Source organism: Sceloporus occidentalis, unplaced genomic scaffold (genome assembly GCF_023333645.1).
Source record: "Sceloporus occidentalis isolate IW3139 unplaced genomic scaffold, rSceOcc1.0.p SCAF_4, whole genome shotgun sequence".
In the NCBI taxonomy this organism is placed as follows: Eukaryota; Metazoa; Chordata; class Lepidosauria; order Squamata; family Phrynosomatidae; genus Sceloporus; species Sceloporus occidentalis.
Genome location: NW_028316984.1, coordinates 81,094,142 through 81,117,293, shown reverse-complemented (window position 1 = coordinate 81,117,293; position 23,152 = coordinate 81,094,142). Strand labels below are relative to the sequence as shown.

General features: G+C 43.1%; 2 protein-coding genes across 7 annotated transcripts in view; both read right to left on the bottom strand.

Annotated features, from left to right (window-relative positions):
• The window catches only part of LOC149314097 (unconventional myosin-X-like), a 67,921-nt gene extending 53,093 nt beyond the window's left edge, over window positions 1-14,828 (bottom strand). For 2 of the 5 annotated variants that reach the window (XM_089520513.1, XM_089520512.1), the window contains exons 1-5: window positions 14,744-14,828; window positions 7,559-7,662; window positions 5,067-5,196; window positions 4,707-4,825; window positions 1,559-1,705 (exon numbers count right to left, since the gene is read on the bottom strand). In XM_089520513.1, coding sequence (XP_089376639.1) covers window positions 1,559-1,705; window positions 4,707-4,825; window positions 5,067-5,196; window positions 7,559-7,576 — 414 coding nt within the window. In that variant the 5' untranslated portion in view covers window positions 7,577-7,662; window positions 14,744-14,828. Of the gene's footprint in view, window positions 1-1,558; window positions 1,706-4,706; window positions 4,826-5,066; window positions 5,197-7,558; window positions 8,058-14,743 lie in introns of those variants that run through there. The other 3 variants (XM_089520508.1, XM_089520509.1, XM_089520510.1) reach the window with 2 other exon arrangements.
• The window catches only part of LOC149314096 (unconventional myosin-X-like), a 47,567-nt gene continuing 39,175 nt past the window's right edge, over window positions 14,761-23,152 (bottom strand). For both annotated transcript variants that reach the window (XM_089520515.1, XM_089520514.1), the window contains exons 4-7: window positions 18,956-19,143; window positions 18,377-18,511; window positions 15,951-17,071; window positions 14,761-14,828 (exon numbers count right to left, since the gene is read on the bottom strand). In XM_089520515.1, the coding sequence (XP_089376641.1) occupies window positions 16,900-17,071; window positions 18,377-18,511; window positions 18,956-19,143 (495 nt within the window). In that variant the 3' untranslated portion in view covers window positions 14,761-14,828; window positions 15,951-16,899. The remainder of the gene's footprint in view (window positions 14,829-15,950; window positions 17,072-18,376; window positions 18,512-18,955; window positions 19,144-23,152) is intronic.

The window sequence follows — 23,152 nt, the reverse complement described above, 5'->3', positions numbered from 1 at the left end:
TGGGCCTCTACAGACGGGTGTCTCAAGACCACTCCTGTTTGCCCCAGATGGAGGCCGCTTCTTTTTGCATCTCGGAAGGGGTGCCACAGGTGTGCCATGATGATGCCCCTTTTGTGCAGCAACATTTGGGTGCTGCGCCCGACGTGCGTCATCATGTGGAAAGGCGTGTGCCAATATGGCGCCCGGGCAGTGCAGTGAGGGCTCAGAGAATGTGGATGCTCAGCCCTCACCACACATACAGGTCGGGACAAAGACCCTATGGCGGGATACAAACGGGCAGGGGAAGACGTCTTGGAGCTGTATTCTGCTGAATACGGAGCCTCCAGACCGCCCACCCCGGGGGCGTGGCTCAGGAGATGGGGCTTCCACATGGGGGGCAGTGAAGACGCCTCACCTGGGGCCGTTTCTGACCCGCAGTTTCCAAACCGCCACCTCGGAGGACGCTGCAAAGAGAGAGGCAGCTTCCTCACGGGCGGCCAAAAACGGGGCTTTTTTTTTTCCTTTGCCGGCTGGCGGATGCGCAGCTGCGCAGCTGCAGCACTAAGCAGCGGCGGCAGAAAGCCTATGGGCACATTTAAAGTGCCCAAGCCCCTTTAAAACTTTTTTCCCCGCTCTGCCCAAGAACAATGGTGGTCTCCTGCCAGCTGGTGATCAGCTGGTGTTGGCATCCTTGCCCGCTTGCACTTTGCCAGTGTCACCAGCATCATGGATGCCTCCTCTCCTTTGGTCCCCGCGCTCCTGCTGAATCTGCAATGCACAGCCACAGCTGTCGCCGCTGCCACCGCTGTCCCCCTGCCATCCCCCATCACCTCCCTTGTACATATGTAAATATTTACAGTTTTAGGGGTTTTTATTGTTAGGTGAAAATGGCACAGGAATGTGTGTAGGGGCTCACTTTAAAGTCCAAACTTTCCAAGCAGCGCATGCGTACATGTTGCTCTAGAGTTAGGGTTAGGGTTAGGGTTACGAGTCTTAAAATGCGCTGCAGCTGTGCTTCAGCTTCCACACCTGCATGGCAGCTGACGCTGCAATTAAAGCCTGACTGCAAACTGCGCATGTTCCAGGACCCCGACTCATTATGCGACGCAGCAGACACGGAGCTTTTAAATGGGCAACTTAAATTAGCGGCGTAGCAATTCTGGCGTACCGGTGCAGCAGTTTACAGACGGAGCTGCGCAGCTGCGCATCAAACGGAAAAGAAGCGGAGAAAAGCAGCACTTTTTTAATGCCGCCTCTTCCCGCTTGGGGCGTGCGGGGGGCGTGTTCATGGCGGCATTCAGGTAAGGCCCGTCTGAAGGCTCCACCTTCATGACGTCATGAATACACCCCTTTTTGCCCGTCTGTATCCCGCCTATATGTCTTTTTAAAGTCATTCTTATAGAACAACCTGTTGTCCACATTGTTAAAGTCCTGGAATTCCCTTGGACAGCTTCTGCCTTGTTGGCTCTCATTTTATCCACCCTCCCTCCCATGCCCACACATCAGCACAGTGTGTTTTCTGCGTCTACAGAAACCAACTTTGGTTCATGCTATAATTCTCAAACTTTAAATTTCTAACCTGGAAATTCTCAAAACCGAAGATATCCAGAATTCCCACAGACTTAAAGTTTTCCTTCCCTTTTATCTTTGAGTTAATTCTGCCAATGATCCATGAGAAGCACTGCGAATACAGAGCCATAGCGAGAGAGTCTCTGGAATCTGCAGCCTATAGACATACAGGGAAGAAGATGCAGTTTGAGCAAAAAACATAGGTAGCAATGAAGGAAATCAGCTTCACTATGATCTATTTGTTAGAGAACAACATGCCAAATTATTGGGTGCCCCATGAAGAGACGCAGGCAGCAAAGTTCTGGCAGCTGTACACATATCCTTCGGAATACTATTTTTAAGGACAAAACAGTAGACAAATATATTTGAAACACCAGTGACTGCACTGGCAGAAACAAAATGACCACTACCAGTGAAGATTTCCAACTTAATTTGAAATTCCTAGTCCTCACAAAAAGTAGATAAAGTAGTAAACATGAGCATGGCCTGTGCCACTTCAAATGAGGGACATCTACATGATTAAAATTTCTCTATAATTTAAAAATCTCTGCATTTGGGACACTAGTTGTCAGGGAAATGGTCTTCTCAGTGGCATGCTAGACCTTCATGAATATGAATCTTTTTCATGGAAGGGAGCATTCAATTGCTCAAAAACTTAAGAAATAATTTATAGTCACATAAATTATTTGTAAGGTGGTATTTACAAAAATGAGGCCCAGTCACCTCAAACATCTATCACTGGAGAAGCTTGTCAGAGAAGTCAATTCCTTTTCCTTCTATAGTTGTTGGAGAGATTCCATGGGCCTCAGCTTCTCATAGAAGGTAACAAATGAGCAAAAGAGCTGGGAGCCCTTTCACACTACATAACTATATCCCCACTGTAACTGCCATGGTTGCATCCTATGGGATCCTGGGATTGGCAGTCTGGTGATGCACGAGAGGTGTCCTTCGGCTGACAATTCAAAACACCGCTCCTTAGACTGCAAATCTCAGGATGCTACAGGATAGAAACATAACAAATTAGAATTATATTGCTTTAACTGTGTACTAGGAAAGGCCCCCAAACATTTCTTTGGCTCAATGACCTCCCAGGACAAAACTACACATTAAAAGGAATGAATAGCTACTGCCATGCATCTCTCCTCAGTAACATTCACGTGCAGAAGACATATGATGCCACTGCTCTGAGAGAGCTTCTCTGTGCCTGCCCCCCTTAATTGCTTTCCACTTATAGAAGATAGGACAGATAGGGACTCAGGGCACAATGATGTCACCTCACATGTCTTTAACTAAACATTGCTGAAGACCCATGGGGAAGGGGAGATGCAGGTCAGTAGCAGCTACAAATTCCTTCCAACACATAGCTTGGGCCTGTGCCAATCACATTTGGCGACGTGCAGGCAGCAGAGATAAAGTGGCCAGACTGCACAATCATTCAACATCATGGCCACATCTCTCAGGAATGGGCGCCTTACTCCCCACACCCAGCAGTGGGACAAAAGCAAAGATAGATGGAGGAGGCTACATGGGCCCTTGAGTTCTGTCAAAGGCTCCATTCACCACCCTTTGTTCCTTCTGATTCACCCACTGAAAATGTCAAAGTTGGGAATGGTAATGAGCTGTGCATTCAGTTCATGCTGACTGGGATCTCCATGTTCTCTTGTGCCCAGAACAGCATCTGGCAACAACTGGCTGCCATTCCTGGAGGACTAGGGTGAGGGGAATTTAGCAACTGGAAGCAAAAAGCCTACCTAGCAAAGAAGGGCTACCTCTACAATGACCAAGAATACCCTGGTGTCTCTTGCAAAGTTCAGCAATGGACAGAGGTTTGCATTGCATTCACCAGCTTATGTGCCAGGCATGCATAAGAGCTAGAAGCTGGCATCTCTACAGTCTCAGCTGTCACTTGAAATGAGTGATTATTAAGGGGCTCAGGCATTGCACAAATAAGAACATGAGCTGCCTTGAGAATCAGATCAAAGAGCAAACTAATCCAGTCTTCTGTTTCTATTGGATTCAAACAGGAAATGAAATGGTGAAAGCCCTCCTGAATGTTTGTCACTGACACCCAATAATTGGAGATATACTGTCTCTGGATATGGAGGCTCTTTAACAACAAACCAACTATTAGATATTGTTACAGACATTAATTTCCTTGCCTTACACTAATCTGTCCCATGAACCTTTAGAAGCCCTCATGGCAGGGCCTGTCACAACACCCTCCAGTGATTAATTCTTTCAGTAAATTATGCATTGCCTGAAGAAGCTTTCCCATTTGTTTTTCCTGAGTCTGAAATTGTGCTGATTAGACGACTTCATGATTGTGCCTCAGCAAAAAAAGGGAATGCTAAGAAGGAGCTTGGGTGTGTATTTCAGGGCTTATTCAAGTCTCAAGATCTTGCTTTGCACTCCTGATTGAATAGAAAGGTGTTCATTTTCTATGTTTAAATTCCATTTCTACTACACATGCAAACTCCCTTGATGCAAATAGTTCCCTGTATTCACTTGCTGGGGCCTCGGGCCTTACCAGTACTAGTGCTACAACGTAATTAATGTATCAAACACAACTGCTCTGCACTCTTAAGAAGCATCTTCTGTAACTGACCAAGGGCAAACCCTATGCTGGTCTGGAGAAGGAAGACTAATTAAAGGGCATGCCATATTACACATCTGAAATGCTCAGCCAACACAACCACGAAGAAATACTTTTAGATTAGAAGGCCACATGCTTTTGCATTAGTTTATCATCTGTAGGTTACAGGTTTCCACAAACTGTTTGCCTACTAACTACTATAAAGACCCTCCCCAGTTCATGTTATACAGGGTCTGCAGCACAGATAGGAATCATGCAATCCTCTAGATGTTGGGCTGCAACTGCCTTCAGTCCTGTCAAGGATAAGGAATGCTGGAAGTTGCAGTCCAACAACATCTGGAGAGACACACAATTCTCTGGTCTAGAGCAATGGATCCACTCCATCCTCTTTTCATGCAAATGACTTCCCTTTGCCTTTCAGAAGCCGTATTCAGAGAAACAGCAAATGCATCATTAGATCTGAGGAATCCCTCAAGCAATGTTTTCCTTTTGATAGCCACTGAATGCTGCCACCTAGGGGCAAATGCCACCATACTAAGCACAAAGCAGGCAGCTGCTCACTCACCTGCTCCACAGTGAGGGGAGAGCTGATTTCCTCCCCACGTAGAAACATGGATCTCTGGGTGAGCACCTCAGACAGCTGGAAGGTATCCAAGCCAAGCAGTTCACTGACATTATTCAGCACTAGGAGAGATGGTGACAGAGATCCAGCCATATTAAATGCTTGTGATAACAGCATAGCTCAGAAAGTTAGTTTTTAAGAGTAATTTATTCTATGCCTTACTACAGTTCTTTTAAAAAAGTATTTCATTATCATTGCTTGCTGTGATGCTTAAAAATCCCAGAATTGGTAAAAATCATATACCGAAATTCTGAGGGAGATGCAGGTCTCACAAGGCTCCCTTCACAGAGGGGCCACACTTACCAGTTTTTGTTGTGATCTGAGCTCCTCCTGCAGTCATGAAATCAATGTTGCCAAGTTGCAGAATGCCAGAAAGAAGCTTGAAAATATCTCTTATTTCTTCTGAGCTAAATCCTATCACTTCAAGAGCAGTCTTCTCAAAACAGGTTGTGGTTAGAAAAAAGATGAAGGAAGGAGTGGAAAAACACAAAGAGGTTACAAATAGAAAATTCTGTCATCTGGATCCTTTCTAGCTCTCTCCTCCCATAACACAAGGAACTGCATGATTAAAAACCTTGTCCAAGAGCATTAATTTACCCTTGATCATGGTCCTAAATGGCACCTCAAAAGCTAGTGAACACTATAACTTCCCCAGGTTCTAACACACATTAATGCACACAGGTCCTTTAAGGATGATGTCTATGCGGTTGTTCCCACTACAATTTGCATCGAATCCTGATGTGGGATATATGACCCTCGTTCCCATTTGAAATCGCTTCTGATCCTCATTGGATTGATTCCAGTTGAAATAAAGCAGGACAAATGTAAAAACCCCAGGTTTAAAAAATAGTAGTTTTTTGGCGCTTCTTTTCAAAAGAATCGATTCTGACCTGTGTCCAATAAATGGGAACGCCAGATCAGAATTTATTCTTTTTCTGAGGGAGGGACAAACGGCAGAGGGGTGTTTACCATCCTTCCCAGGAGACACCACACCCCCAGTGTTGCTTTTTTCCTTTTTTAAAAAAATAAACTTCATCAAAAAATAGACCACTTGCAAAGTGGTTGCTTTAGCAATATATTGCTTCTTTGATAAAAGTTTGTTTTTATTTTTTTAAAAAAAGGGGGGGCTTCCATCCTCATCCTCTCGCCCCCCCCCCGACCTTGCCTCCATCCGCCTCCTCCTCCTCCTCCTCGCTCCATTCCCCGGCCTTCCAGGGGAATAATTCCCCATCTTCCAGGGGTCTGGACAGGCCCCTGCCATGTCTGGATTGTGCAATCTAGGCATGGCAGGGGTCTGCATGGGACCCCTGGGGGTCTCCCTCCTCCCTGCCATGCCTGGATTGAATGATCCAGACATGGCAGGGGTCTGCCCTCCTGCCACTGATGACCTGCTGCCCATTTCAGCTCCCCCCCCCCCGGCTTGTAAGTCCAAGTTGTTGCTTATGTCACAATGATTGACTTGTCTTTTGCAGCAGGGCAGCTAGTGGAAATGACGACTGGGCCACAAAAAGAAGCAATTTGATAGGGGGTAAGAAATTTTTTTTTTCATAGTGGGAACAAGGGACATTTTTTAATCGAATGCCAAAATGCAGCAAGAGCGAAACAGGATTCTATTCAACCAACAAATGGGAATGACCCCATGTATCACAACCTGCCTCATTTTGGGCCCTCAGCCTGGAGATAAAGGAGGTCTAAACATCATAAAATGAGTAAGCCACAGACAGGTGTTTCAACCCTGATCAGAAATGAAATCTCACACTTTGCTTCCTAGTGGCATTCTGGTCTGACCATCTCTGCATCTGAGGCAGTCATGGGCAGTGAATTCCAGCCCCCGTTTTGGCCCTTAGCTTAGATGAGGTATCCTGGTACTGAACTCTGTCCCCAAAATAGGTTCAACAACCTGGATAGCTCTTTTGCAGCCTAAATCTCAGAGTGGATTCACCATCCCACTGATGCTGGAGCCTCTGGCTGTTAAGGCTATAAGAAGACCTGCTAATACTTTCAGATTTTTTTCTGATGTCACTCTCCTCCTTATGCTACTCCTCTTCTGTCCCTTCCCTGATCTGCCCTTTCCTTGCTTTTGTTTTATCATCTGCCTTTGACTTTATCTGCTAAACTGCACTTTGCTTTGAAAGCATGTTATAAATAATAAATATGCTATGTCTCTACACTCCAAGTCCATACCTCTACCTTGTACACCAGCACACATATTTTTGCAAGACTAAGCCCTTCTTTAGCCCAGCTTTTTGTAATGAAAGAAGCATGCATGGTGGTTCAAAACTAAATAAAATAAAATAAAGACACAAACACCAATGGAAAAACAATGAAAGGTGACTCCAGATTGTATTACTTTTATCTAACACCTTCTAATTGCCATTTAATTAAAGAAAGCACACAATTAATAGGTATCACAGCCAGGAGTGAAAATCTCTCTTGGCCATGAGCATTTAATTCCCAATTCTTATCCTAAAAGCAATTAATTCATTCAAGATAGAAGCAGGTACATCTTCATATAAAACACCATACACCTATACCATACACATATGCCAAGAACTCTTTCACACTACCCAGTTATAGCACTACAATTCCCTTTTAACTGTCATAATTCCATTCCATGGAATTTTAGGATTTGCAATTCAAAAATCTCAGCCAGACGGATCCTTAGTACCTCAACAAACTGCCAATCCCAGGAGTCCATAGGTTATTGCCATGCCAGGTAACATGGAATCATTGTGATATAATCTGGCTATGTGAAAGGGCCATTAGCTTTGCATAAAGTTTTGCCTGGAACTCACCATGACCTTGCTGAACATGTCTTTGTCATCCAGGTTCTCATTGGTTATGCAGCCAGACTGGTTTAGATAACGGTAATTCTTGGGCTCCAGCAGGACCAGAGCTTCTGTAGGGAAGAGTTTGAAAAAAATTGGAGGGAAGGGCAAGATGACGGAAAAGAGAAGCAAAGGCAAACAACCACCAAGGCAGGAGGAAAAGGAAGGAGGAAAAAGAGAGGCCATGAAAACTGCTGGTCATGACCTATAAGCCCTATATAGCTCAGGTCCTAGCTATTTGGCAAACTGTATCTCCGTGTATGACCATCCCAGGTTCTGCGATCCTCAGGAGAGGTCTTCTCTCCTTTCCACCCCATCACAAGCACAGTTGGTGGAGACATGAGAGAGGCGCTTTTCTGTGGCTGCCCCCAGACTGTGGAACTCCTTGCCCACGGAAGCCAGAATGGCCCCTTTCTTGTCATCTTTCCACTGGCAGGCTAAGACCTACCTGTTTAGACAGACTTTTAAAACAGAAAGTTTTTAAAGCATGGGATGGCACTGTATTGTTTTAAAGTATTTTAATCTTTTTAATTATGTTTTATTCTTTTAATATGTTACTGTTTTAAAATTTTAACAATTCTACTTTAATGTACTATTTTTGTATGTTTTTAACTGTACTGTTTTTTAATGTTGTGAACCACTCTGAGTCCCCGTTTTGGGCAAGGGGTGGAAATAATAATAATAATAATAATAATAATAATAATAATAATAATAATACACTCCAGTTTTTTCCCTAACTGCTCTCTTCATAACCAGAGTCTATATAGTACAACCACTTCCGTATGACAGCCAGAAGCATGGAAGATAAGAGACTGTATCAGAACATGGATTAGGTTCTTTTTCACTCCTAGAATCTTCCAGCATGACACTGGGCATTTTGGTTGGAATTGTTTTGTGAGCTGTTGTCTCATAAACTAACTTTTCCAAGGTATGAACAACATGCTATGGAAGAAGTGCTGTGAGGACAACACCGAGTAATTCCCTTCAACTATTGCTTATATCCTGTAATTGGGAAATGTCTGCAGATTGGGGAAAAAAGGGCAAAAATATTGATTGATTCATTCATTATTTTAGAAATATTAGAAATCTATATTCCTGTCCTGCTTTTCATTTTAAGAAATCTCAAAATAGTTCATATTAAAAATAGATACAATAAAACCAGTAGCTAAAAGAATAAAACAATAAAATCAACCAAAATCATTAACTGAAAATCATGAGTAATTGATTGGTTAACAATTAGGGAAATTATCAGGAACATGCCTGATTTAAACAAATGGGTCTTCAATTGATAGAGAAACACCCAACCCTGTGGACCCTGTCAAATCTCAATGGGGAAACCACTCCACATAACAGAAGATCCCACAAAGCAGACTGGGCGCTGCATTCTGCACCAGCTGTAAACTCCAAAACAAGACCAAAGGTAACCCACATAGAGCAGATTACAATAGCCTAGTCTTGAGGTTACTGAAATTGTAGCTAACTATGAACAAGCTTTTCTTCTCTAGGAATGGTCATACAGCTTTGCCGTTTTGGCCTCTAGAGACAGGAATGTAATTAAAGAGTATTCTCTGACTATGTACCTATTGGAGGGAGTACAACCCTTCTGAAGATAGAACAATGAGTGTGTCCAGAGGAGGGTGACGAAAATGGTGAAGTGTCTGGAAACCATGCCCTATGAGGAGAGACTTAGGGAGCCAGGTATGTTTAATCTGGAGAAGAGAAGGTTAAGAGGTGATATGATAGCCCTGCATAATAATTTGAAGGGGTGTCATTGAGGGTGGAGCAAGCTTGTTTTCTGCTGCTCCAGAGAACAGGACCCGGAACAATGGATGCAAGCTGCAGGAAAAGGGATTCCACCTAAACATTAGGAGGAACATCCTGACAGTAAGAGCTGTTCGACAGTGGAACACACTCCCTTTGGACAGTGGTGGAGTCTCCTTCTTTGGAGCTTTTTAAACAGAGGCTGGATGGTCATCTGTCGGGGGTGCTTTATTGTGAGTTCCTGCATGGCAGGGGGTTGGACTGGATGGCCCTTGTGGTCTCTTCCATCTTTATGATTCTATGATTCTAGGAAAATTACTAGCTCCTGGATCAGGGAATCACTTACACACAGGGTTCCTGTTTTGGGGGATTCCATATTAGTTGATTAGCCCTCATCTAACCCACCACTATCTCTAGACACCAGTTTAGTTTGTACATGGCCCAATCTGACTCTAATATAATGGGGAAATAGAACCAAGTGCCATCTGCATACTTATGACATCCAACTCCACAATTGCTGAGAACTATCCCCATCACCATGTATGGATGTGAAAGCTGGATAGTGAAGAAACCTGATTAGGAGAAAATCAACTCATTTGAGAAGTGGTGCTGGAGAAGAGTGCTGAGGATACTGTGAACAGTCAAAAAGAAAAACAAATGGGTCCTTGAACAGTTCGAACAGAGATCTCCCTAGAAGCCAAGATAATGAAATTGAGGCTGTCGTACTTTGGCCACATTATGAGAAGGCATGATTAATTAGAACGGATAATGATGCTGGCAAAGGTAGGAGGAAGTAGTAAGATAGGAAGACTGTATGCCAGATAGGTCCTGCAAATTCAGGCCTTCCTGATTGAATCTAAGTAAAGCGGTGGATAGGGGGTCTTGGAGATGTCTCATCCACAGGGTCTCCATGAGTTGAGGCTCACTCAAAGGTAGTTAACAACAACAACCCCAAAATTTACATGTAGATGTTTAAAAGCACTGGGGAAATGACTGTGCCCAACACCACCCCACGCCTTAGTACAGTTTCCAAGGGGCAAACACACAGTTCTTGGGAACTAATCTTGCAGGTAGGCACAGAACCTGCATTATGTGATGCTTTCAGCTCCCAGCCTCACAGAGCCAATCCAGGAGGACAAAGTCAATAGTATCAAAATCTACTGAAACATCAAGGAGGAAAGAACAGAGTTGCCATCCTGTTGGCCCTCTCTCAATTAGGATCATAAACCAGGGCAACCAAAGCAGATTCCTTCCCAGGACTGAACTCAAGCTGTAACACCTCTAGCTTCCCTGAGCTATTATTTAGTTTATTCATTCATTCAATTTATATCACAGCTTTCTCCTAGAGTTAGATTGCAAAGCGTCTTATAACATAATTTAAAAGGTCCAATAAAAAACTCCAATAGATTATGGTATACATTAAGATAAAAACTGAATAAATTATACTTCTAAAGCACCAATTAAAATATGCACTGATCACCAACTTTAGAGAGACTATATAACAAGTTTCAAGCATTATGTACAAAAAATATGCCATTCGTTCCTAAACAACTCAAGGCCTGAAGCAACCAAGAACCATCATAACTTTCAGCAAAGTTTAATAACAATTTCACATGATTTCAGACCATAAAAAGCAATGAGGATGGACATGAGGGATCAATAAAGAGTACCTTGTACCGCTTGGAGAAAAGGCTGGCTGTAAATATACAGACATGAATCAGTCAACCAGAAGGGCACCACCAGTGGTGTACTGTACTGATAAATTTCAATATGCAGGCTCCGATTATGACAACCTCTATTGTGGGGGTCAGCTACTGTTGGAGGTTTAGTGGTATCACTGGTCCCCCAAAAGACACTGCAGGGATATCTCCAGGTAAAATTTCATTTTTGCCTGGTAATGATCCAAACACCTTCTAAGGATGTGGGGGCCCTTTCCCCATGTTTTTGGTACTCCATGGTTGTTTGAGGCTTTGGAGACGTCTTTTACAACGGGAAGTGGTCACTTTTTGTATTAAAAAAAAAAGACCTCTTCTGGGACTAAAATGGCTAAGGGTGATCTAAAATGGGGGTTACTGTTAGAAATGCAAGAACGCTGTGTTTCAAACTAATTTCAGTCCTCTTCCTGTTTTAGCTTAGCTCATCTTCACATCCTTGGAGAGCCTTCCTATTGCTAATGGAGTTCCTATAATAAAAGTTTAATTTATTTCCTATAGCCATTGGCTCTGTAATCATAGTAACTACCCACTGCCATGTCTATGTCTATCAGTGACACTGGCCCCACACCCTATTGATTGTATTTGGAGACTATAGGGACAAAATTTTGCTTTTGAAACTTTTTAAAAATAATACACCGGGGGGGGGGGGGGGCACAAAACCAGAAGTAAGGGGCTCCATGCAGCCCACCCTCCCATCCCCTATTGCAACACCCTCAATCAGAATTTAAAAAGGAAGACAGATATATTCATGTATTTATCTCTACTTATGAATATTTTAGCACTTTTCATCTCAACCAGGAGTTGATGTTTTTTAAAGCTAACCCATCTTGCCTGCTCAAGACCAAGCCAGCCTATAATACTTTGGAATATAGCAGTGATAGTTCATGACAATACATTTGGCCCTAGGTATCCCTGGACTTGCCATCCACAGTTTTGAGTATCTGCAGACAGCAAGCTTGTGTTGTCCCCAGTGGCGGCATGTGTACACAGTCACACCACTATTAGGGACAAAGGGACATCACCTGAGGGCCATCAGGAGGGCTAGATGGTGGCCACCCACCAGGAGGGGACCCAGGTGTGGGACACATTGAGAGGAGGAAAAGTAAAGCCCAATGGCAGCTCCATGCAGGGCAAGGGTGAGGGTGCAGGGTGCTTGTCAAGCAGAGTGCACAGCCTCTGGAGGATGCTGCCAGCCTTGCCTTGCCTGGATAGGCCCTCAAGGGGAGGAGGCTGCCCAGGCAGGCACACCCTGACCACTTTCCCTTCTCCTTGAAGACCCACTGAGGAGGAGAAGGAGCCATCAGCTTGCTTCCTTGCCTGGGGCTCAGCCAGCCCTTCCTCCGCTTCCTGGTGGGTCTGTCTGTCTTCCTCCCACCCTGGTACCTTTCTCCTTGGAGCCTCCTGCCTCCTCTTCTTCCCTTTTGGGAGCCTTTAGACCCCGGATCCTTGTCCATGCACCCTGTACTGTGCGCTCTCCTTGATGCGCACCCTGTGTCCTCACCCTCACCCTGCATGGAGGTGTCGCCGCTACCACCACCAGGCTCTCTTTCTCCTCCTCTCACCCCAAGCCATGCCTGGATCCCTCCTGGTGGGGGCCCACAGTCCTGGTCTTCCTGGTGGTTCTCCTGCTCCTGGTGGCCCTCAGGTGATGTTCCTTTGTTCCTAATGGCAGCACGGCTGCATGTGATGTCACTGGGGACATTGGAACTTGAGAATCCACAGATTTTGGTGTCCGCAGGGAAGTCCAGAACAAATCCCATATGGATACTGAGGGCTGACTACGTTATTGTTAGGGGAAATTCATTTCCCCTTTATCAGTTGCAAAGACTGCAGCTAAACTCATTGGAATGGAGGAAAGGAAGCAGGACAACAGATGATGTCCTAAGAGACCCTGCTAATCCAAAAGTCCTGGGGCTCTGACCCTCCAAGCACTGGCTCCATCATACCACTGGGCCCCAGAGAGGCAATTTCATTCGCTGGAAGCCTAGGTACGGCAATTTCAACCCATTTCCTCAGTATCCCTGCCTAAGTAAATTAGGATCAATATAATATCTACATTTGTTAACAAAAAGTTCATATTCACTTCTGCATCAACACTTTATGCCTTTTGCTTCCTGAATGACATTTGCAGGCTCTCCAACTGTACCAGTTTGGTGTGAACAGTCTTGATTAATCCTCTCTCATCCCACTTTTTAAGTGGCTTTTAAAATGTCCCAGTTTCTCTCTCTTCACTTCCCCTCCCCTCAGCTTAATGGCTGGAAGCTGAGTACAAAAGTAGCTTTGTACGCAATACAATAAAACAGGACAAGAGGAGAGGTAGGGGTGGAGTCTTGCCCTTCCCTGGATGCTCAGGGAAAAGCAAACTGCTGCAGCTGCTTGTAGCTTGGTTACCTTTTCTCATTAATAACTTTTGCCATCTTAACAACACTTTAACATTGCTTGGCTATACATGTCCCAGTTTTCAACTGTGAAATGTTGGCAGGTATTTGCCTACTACATCAGAAATAAAGGTTATTTCATTACCACCAATGCAAGCAAAAACTTTTTATGAATACTTAAGACCATTTCAATTTCAGCTTTTTAATATGCCCCACATTTATCAGGCGTTTCAGGGACACTGGCTTTGAAGCATGTTCACAATCAGTCTTAATACTGTTGTCTTTCTAATGTGGGCTTTTTTCCCTATGAACTTATGACTGTGCTTAATGTGGTGTGTAACGTGGAAAACAGCCGCTGCTAATTTGAATGATGTGCCCTAGAAATTAGCTTATTTGAACATGGATTGTGAAGCGAATGTAAGGCACTAACAGTGAGCTTAGCACAGCAGCAGGGACTGAAGGGATGCAGCTGTGCAACCAGGCAATCTACTTCCAATTGCATCCATCACTGGAAGATGGGGATTCTGGGAAAATGTGGAAGTATTCCAGTGGAAGAAAGAGGATCAAGAGTTAGACAGCAGGTAAGCTCCAAATAGTGTTGGAGTCAAGAATGATTTAGACTGAGCTGGTGCAAAGAAGAATGCTGTACTCTGGCTAGCTCTAACCAAAACCATTACTTTACAAACTGTTCAAAGGCGATGTTAATTCAACAACTGGGCCTTCATCTACAATGGTATCTCTCTGCTCACACTTCTCCTCCAAGGAGAAATATAACCCAGTGCCTTGAAAAACAACTTTAGGAGGAACTTCCTGACAGTAAGAGCTGTTTCACAGTGGAACACACTTTCTCGGAGTGTGGTGGAGTCTCCATCTTTGGAGGTTTTTAAACAGAGGCTGGATGGCCATCTGTCAGGGGTACTTTGACTGTGAGTTCCTGCATGGCAGGGGGTTGGACTGAATGGCCCTTGTGATCTCCTAGTGGTTAGAGTGTTGGACTAGGACACTGGGAGACCAGGGTTCGTATCCCCACTCAGCCATGGAAAGCCACTGTATGATGTTGGGCAAGTGACACTCCCTCAGCCTCAGAGGAAGACAAATTCTGCCAAGAAAATCCCATGATAGGGTCAGGTCACCTTTGGGTCACCATAAATCAGAAGTGTCTTAAAGGCCCACAACAACAAGAACAAGGTTTTGTTAGGGGAAAACAAGAATGAAAGAAGTGGAAATAGCAAGAGTAACAGCAGCAGAGGGCTACTTTCAATTAACAGATGAGTGCAATTATTGGGAAATCCCATTACCTTTTTGTTCCCCACTGACGCCAACTAATAAAGCGTAGAAGATATGATAATTACGTTCTCCAGGGTTCTGGTGAACAACTCTGTTCTGAAACAAAGAAGAATGGAGGTAAGGTGACACCAGGCCAATACACAAACTAACAAGTCATGAGGCACCCAGCATTTAAGTTCTATTGAGTTTGTGTTCTACTCTAAAGGAAGAAAACTACTTGTGCTTAGCATCATGTCCTCTGTCAAGCAAGATGAAAGACACCAGAAAGATTTCCACAATAGCAATTTATTTATCCAACTGCAGGTGATATCCAAGCAAGAAAGGGTGCAATCTGCATCAAAGCCATGGTCTGACACTGTTTACACTCCATTTCCTTGCTTTCTTGGGCCAAATTTGGACACTCCAATTCCATGCTTTTTTGGGCCAATTTGTTAAGAAAAATTACTTGCATTTCCTTCTCCATGGCCATTTTTAGTCCCTACCTTATCCTTCCCCAACGTGGTCCTCTCCAGAAGTGTCAGATTGAAGCTCCTACTATCCCTAAACAACATGGCTGAATCATTCACTTAAATATCTTGCTAATTTTCCCCTGCTAGCAAAAACAAACAAGAAAAGTTTTGAAAGCTACCCCACTCCATCTTTTTCTTCTTTCTTCTGCAGCACTCTATAAAATCTACTGGAAGTGGGGCATGGCTGTACTATTACACTGACTCAGCAACACAAAACTGGGAACTTATTAAGGAAAGGAAAAAAGCTGAACACACAGTTCTGGGAGAAAAAAGACGTACATACTTCTAGGATAGGAAAAATATGTTTGGTTGGTTGAATGGTTTCTCAACCCATTTACCCTAGAGGAACTCTTGATATACTTTTCATGTATTAAGGAACCCATGCATAAAAATATTATGTTTACAGGTCATTTTTTTCCCCTTAGAAGCTTTTTTTTAAAAATCACAACCTCTTGAGGAACCCCTACCAACCTTAGTGTTCCAAAGAACCCAGGCTGAGAAAGCCTGGTGGATAGTATAAAGTAACCAAGTTACAGGAACACAGTCCAGCTGGCATGTCTGTAGTCTACGTTTAGCAAGGCAGAGAACAGTAATATTAGAGTTATGCCAGCACCACCATTTGCTGTCTAAATGCCTCTGCATCATCTGGCCATGTGGGTCAGAGAATTAGGAAAGAAAGGAGGACAGGGCAGAAATTAACTTTACTCACCTTCTCCAATAAATCTGAGCCACAGGTTAAAGAGGAAACAGCAGTGAAGTGACACCATCTTTGTCAACTTTCTGATAAAAGAATCATTAAATCTAATGTAGTAGAACAAGAGTAAGCCCTGACTTCATATATAAAAATTAACAAAGAAGGCCAGGAAAGCAATAGTATATAGCCTCAAATAATATTTGTTTACCTATAAAGAATACAACTAATTTTGTGTGTGTGCGCGCGCACGCACGCGTGCTGTGTGCCTTCAGGTCGTTTCTGACTTAGGGCAAACTTAAGGCGAATCTTTCATAGGGATTTCTTGGCAAGATATGTTCCTGGCAAGGAGGTTTGCCATTGTCTCCTCCTGAGGCTGAGAGCATGTGATTTGCCCAAGAGCACCCAGTGGATTTCATGGTCAAGTGGAAATCGAACCCTGGTCTCCAGAGTTGCAGTCCAATGCTCAAACCACTATGCCACATTGGTTCTCTGACAACTAATTAAACATATATCATATTCAAATCTCCATAAATTGGACCAGCTAATTATACACACAGAAACACAAACGTCTACAGGTGTTACTCCAGACGACTTTATCCAAACGTAACTTATGGTACCAAAGAAGACATGCAAATCTTTCATGAGTGTAAAACAGCTTTCCATGAACTGCTACAGAAACAGATGCTCTGGGCATGCCAAATGTATTTGACACACTCCATCTTCATCAGTAGGTAACAGACAAGAATAAACCACATCTTTGTAGGTGAAAGAATAAAGGGAATTTTACCAAGCCAAGCCTTCCAGATGGGAGAGGGAGACTTGGCTTGGTAAAGCTTTCTTATCCTTTGGTGTTTGAACAAAAGATCTACCCTCAAGAAAAATCTCATCCTTTAGGAAAGACCAAAGGAGGGAAAGAAGCCTCCATGCATTCTTAGATCACAGGCAAGAGAGCTTAGCCCTTGGATCATCTTATGGATATCAGAGACTGAAACTGGCAAAAGAGAAGGATACAGTCAGTGACTCTCCCTCCCTGGATATGCCCATGCTGGGAAAAATGCAGCTGGATGAATTTTCCAAAGCGGCTAGAATTGTTGTTATAGACTGTCTTGGCATTTCCAAATGCTTCCAGGATTGGACTAGGGAGGAAAGAAGAAAAGTGGATTAGTTCATATATTTTGGATACAAGTGGGTAATTTTCTGCACATTTTATAATTCTTCATCAGCCAAGAATTTCTTATTGAATAGATCATTCCATTCTTGAGAATCTGGTTTCTTTTAGGAACTCTCCTCCAAGTTTCAAGCCCTTAAGATACTAAGGACAGACTTGAAAGTGTATCAGTAATACACAAAGTGTGTAAGTGTGAGTAATTTTCTGCACATTTTGTAATTCTTCATCAGCCTAGAATCTCTTATTGAAAGAATCATTCCATTCTTGAGAATCTGGTTTCTTTTAGGAACCCTCCTCAGTTTCTAGCCCTTAAGATACTAAGGAGAGAATTGAAAGTGTGTAATACCTAATGAAATCTAAGAAATCAGATGCCTAACTAGAGGGCTCCTTGCCATTCCCTATGTCTGGAATAAGTAAGATCAAGCAAATATATGTCAATATTTTTAACAGGCATAACACTTATATGTTGTGCAATCCAGCTTTTCTTAGCAAAGAATGTTGCACCAAGCAGCCCCACTTATACATCTAGGCCACCTAAGAAAATTAGGAAAGGGAATGATTAGCATTTGCACTTAGTGTTCTTGTGCTTCTGGCCCAAAACACTAACAACTGTTTCTGGAATAGCAACACATAGAACAGTAGCCCGTTCACACTACATAATTCTAATGCTTTGATTTCATTTTAACTGTCATGGTTTTGTCCTATGGAATCCTGGGTTCTAGTGGCACTTAGAATTCTCTGCCAGAGTGCTCCTCTGGTTCCTCTGACCAAATGAGCCTTGATTGTGGCAAAGTATATTCAAATGAGATGTCATTTTTGGACACCAAAAATCTGCTGTTTCAGAAATTCCTCTTCCTGTAGCTAAAAGGGGACATGGAAGCAGTCAGTGAGGCCTGCAAAATCTATACAAACAGATCCCATATTAAGTGGAGCAGTATGAGGAGGGGCAAAACATGCAGCACTCAAATGGGAGGAAACTGTAAGCCACCTTGAGTCCTAGTTTGAGAAATTCCTCTTCCTGTAGTTAAAAGGGGACAAAGAAGCAGCCAGTGAGGCCTGCAAAGTCTACACAAGGATATAAATAAAGGGTATAAATAAAGACGATGACGACAATGATGATGACAACAACAAAGATATAACCTTTGCTAATTGGAAAGCTGCAGTGCAAAGCCAGCCACCTGCATGTAATATGGCACCTTTGAGAAGCAATGCCACCAACCAACACATGCACATAAAATTCATGTTAATCCCATGTAACAAGATGGACACCTACCTGCTCTCCATGATGGCCTCTTCTACATGTGTGCTCTTCTCTGAAGCAGGGCCACCCAGTGAGGTCTGGCTCATGACCGATAGAAACTTCAGTAGCAACTTGGTGCTCTCTGTCTTCCCAGCGCCACTTTCTCCACTGTTAATGGGCAGCGAAAACAATTTACTTAGGATTAACCAATGGCAAGAATAATCTCAATAGCAGGTTTTAAGGAGTGGCGCTGTAATGTCCACACAACTTTCAGCAGAGCAATGCATGTGAGGGTGGGATGTGCTTATTCAACCCAAGGGCCAGATTCACATTCAGAGAGGTTCTCAGGGACCACATTCGAGTGATGGGTGGGACTAAAGGGAATACATTTGGACCCATAATTCATCTTTAGGAGAGGCATTTCAAGTTTTTATAACTGGGGGAAAAATCTGAAAAACTGGGAAACAGTGATGTCATAGGGAAAGGGTGTGATGTCCTAGAGACCCCAGGTGGGCCAGATTTGCCTCAGGGCCTGAGGTTTCCCCACCTCCAGTAGAGGGAGCATGATGGTTGGGAGGGAGCTAGCTGCAGGACCTAGCCACCCATTCTCACCTGATGAGGATACATTGACTGTCATGGCGCCTCCACAGGCAGCTGTAGCATTCGCTGGCAGTAGCAAAGATGTGAGGAGGCAGCTCACCAAGGCAGTGCTGTCGATACAGGTCAATGGCAGCCGCATCGTACAGTCCAGCAATGGGCTTGTAGGGATTCACAGAGACTAAGATGGAGCCAATGTTTGTCTGCAGGCGAAACAGAAGGAAAATGAAACCAGCAAGCATTTATAGTCTTCATAGCTAAAAGTATGCCTCAGTCCCATCCTGTATGGCTAGTGGTACCTGATGTGGGGTCTATGTTTATTTGGCACTCAAAAATGCCAAGGGGGGAATTTACATATCAAGGCCATAAAACACACACACAATGGACACATGTTTACATGAGAATATGTCACATCATAGACTTCACAACATGTATACAGTATATTATGCCTGTTAAAAAATATTGACATATATTTGTTTGATCCTACTTTTTCTGGACATACCAAAAGGCATAAAAATCTCTCATCCCATGTGTTGTCTCTGTATGTGCCATCAAGTCACTTGTCAATTTATGGCAACCCTATAAATTTCATAGGGTTTTCTTAGGCAAGAAATACTTAGAGATTGTTTGCCAATTTCTTCCTTGGAAATATACGGTAGCCTACAGCATGTGGGATTTGTTGATGGTCTCCCATCCAAATACCTACCATGACTGACCCTGCTTGGCTTCCGATACAAGACAGGAGTGGGTGCCATTTCCCCAGGTGTTAGCATAAACATATTCAGGGTTTCTACTGCATCAGGTCTCCCACTCTGACTCCAAGATATTGCAAATATCTCTAATGAAACCTGGAAAATATTTGATTTCTTGTTGGGGGGTATTATTGTTTATGACAGAGAGCAGAAGTGCAACTGAAAAGATGACTTCAGTGCCCAAGTTCTCCTCAGCTAGGTTCCAGTCATATCAAAGGAGAGCTCCACATAACACCAACATTAGAGGTTTGTTCTATTATTATTTTTCTGTCACATGTCCTTATGAGAATGATGTGAGCATTTGTTACGTAACTGCTTCAGTTACATTGGCCAGTGTAGGCGGCTGTACCAGAACTCAAGACCAAAGGAGAAGATCATGTCTATTTACTTCTGAACATTTTGGTACCACTGTCCTGTACAGCTTCATCAATCCACATGAAATAATGAAAAAAAATATGTAGGAAAAAATATTCCTTCTAAAAATCTGAAAGACCTTCTTGGAGGTAAGAGCTGTTTGACAGTGGAACACATTCCCTCGGAGTATGGTAGAGTTTCCTTCTTTGGAGGCTTTTAAACAGAGGCTGGATGGCCATCTGTTGGGATTGCATTGCTTATGTATTCCTTTATGGCAGGGACTGGATTTCATGGCCTTTGTGGTTTCTCCCAACTCTATGATTCTAGTAATTAGTACTAAACTGGAGGTTGCTGTGTAGTACAGAAAGAACAGACAGGAGTGATAATCTAAGCCATACAAAATCCAGAATACCACTTTGCTCCCATGTAGGCATATCATAGATACCTGTTGTTTCTGCCCCTTGCAGCCTCTGTACTTCTATCTCATTGTTCTGCAAGCTACTAGGAACCAGATCAATATACAGTCGGACCAAAAAATGAGGGACCCCATTCCTGTTGTCCCTAATGGCAGCGTGATGTATGCGTGGCTGCTACCACAGCTTTGTGCATGCGCTGCTACATGGGACAGGGGGGCTTGCTATCCACAGATGCTCAGATCCATGGATGGCAAGCCCACAGATGTATAGACATCCCACATTTCACAAAGCCTCTGACAGGGAAGTCACTTTTAACATAGGCTGTTTATGCCCACCCAGTCTCCTGGTCATTTTCTTCAACATCTAGCTGGCACCTTTTAAGCCATGCTGGCATTGGGATGATGTGAAGGACTGTACAAACACACTTTTGATGTTGTGTTGCAGCTGTGTCTCGCAGCTGTGTCTCTACAGTAAACAATGCAATAAAGAAAGCTTGAGCTGGGAAAGAGCAGGATTCTTAGCCAGTCCCGCTTATAACTGTTTTAGTGTGCCTACAACAGGCTAGGTAAAAAGCAGATCCTTTCAGAGCCCCTTACTGACCATGTGTGAACAGCAGAGAGAAAGAAATAAGCCTGCCTCACCAGCTTCCTCCTAGCATTTCCCCCAAAATGTAAATCCTAAGAGGAAGTAGGTGTAAGAAAACATTGTCCCTGGATACATTTTGGAAGAAATCTTCATGTGATGTAGAAGTTCATAATGCTTTTGTTTACTTATGCAAGACTTACCTGACCTGGCTGTTTCATTTCATATGTGTATACTGTTAGTTCTGAATAAAAGGTTTACTAAAGCATATTCAACTACTCTTTTTGTGGTGCAGCAACCTGTCTCTATTATTTTCATGCTACTTATGCTTCTTAACACATCTACTTCATTTCCTGGGAACTGTACACTTGTCCCTCCATATTCACTGGGGTTAGGGAAACAAGACCCCTGTGAATATGGAAAAACTACAAATAACAAAAACACCATGTTTTTACCTGAGAGTACACCTCTCTAGGACTGTCTAGGTCCTCCAGTGCAACTCTGTGGTCAATGTCCAACACACACTGACCATAGAATGGCGCTGGAGTAGCTAAGTATTCTCTCTAGGAATCTCTAGGTCTTTCAGAGCAACTTTTAGTTAAAGTTGCACTGGAGGACCTAGACAGTCCTAGAGAGAACATATTAATGAAATCCGTGAATAATCAAATCCGCAAATATGGAGGGATGACTGTATTTGCAAATATGCTTCCATAAAAACCATTGTTTGCCACCAGAGGGCAACATCTACCTCCCTCCCAGTTCTGAACCATAAAATCTAACAGCTTCCATCTATTCCCAAAGTGAGTTGTTTTTCCGAGTGCATTCACAGAGATACTTCAGCATTTTTGTCATACTGTGAATGGTTCCATGTGCCTTCCAAAAAAGAGATTCAAGAATAGCAAGTTCAGGAACCACAAATGAGGGCTGGAAGGACCAAGGTGCTGAAGATAAGTTTTGAAAACCATGGCATCTGGCATCACACTATAGAAGAGCAAAGGAAACACCTGGGATCTTTAGAAAAGAAACAGAAAATAGCAAAGAATATATGAAATGCCTTCTCCAAGTGTACAGGGCCCCAAGTTGAGGAGAAAGACATTCTGGTATTTTGGTGATGAAGGCAGCAAAAAGCAAAGCAGAGTGAGATCCCACCTAGCATTTGCTACCTCTTACCGGCATATTATTCTGACTGGAATAACTGAGAAAGTCAAACAAGGTCTCCCATAACAACCCGTGGCTGTTTCTACAATCCCCCTCCTCACCATCACAACAAAAATCCTGTGAATCTCTGCTGGAAGCCTATTGAAGTTGAGATTTACCTTGTTAAAATAGGCCATGGGGCTCCCTGCATTGTTTAACATAAAAAAGGGTATATTTTTCAGAACCAGAAATGAACTTCCAGCCATTTCTATTTAGGACATTTTTAGCAATCTGCTATTTTAGGCAGTCTTTCCTAGAGGATCCCAAGAGCAGAAAAGTGTTCTTTCCAGCCTAGCACAATTACCCACTGCCACATTGGAGAGGTTCTCACATCATATAAACTGCCAGCAGTAAAATGTCATTCTGTCCAGATGAAGACAAACATTTTTAGAGTAGTGGGAAAAATGAGAAAGCATTCATTGTAACAATGCATTCAGTTCAAATATACTTTTCTTCTCCAGAGTCCAGCTCTTGCAAAGAGAAAGAAAAAAGCCATTACTAATTTACTTATACCAGTAATGGGAGCAAGAAACCTACTCTGATCCCTTTAGCAGTACTGCATTTTTTTAAAAAAATGCAAAACATTCATTTTAAACGATGTGCTTTTAAATCAAAAGAAGAGATTAAGTTGTTTTAATATTATGATTTGTTTAATTATGCTTTACTATTGCAACATTGCATTTTTAGCCGCTTGTTTTTAAATTAAGTTGTGAGCTGTCTTGTGTCTCAGTGGGAAAAGGATATGATTACAATAAATCAAACAATTGAAACAAATCTGCATTTTTGCTATTAAAAATATGACAAAGTAACAGAGAGGAAAATAGATAAACCTACATGTAGTGAAACAGAAGCAGCTCAACTGAACCATGGGGAGAGGAGTAAACTTAATTAAATCTGCTGATACACACACA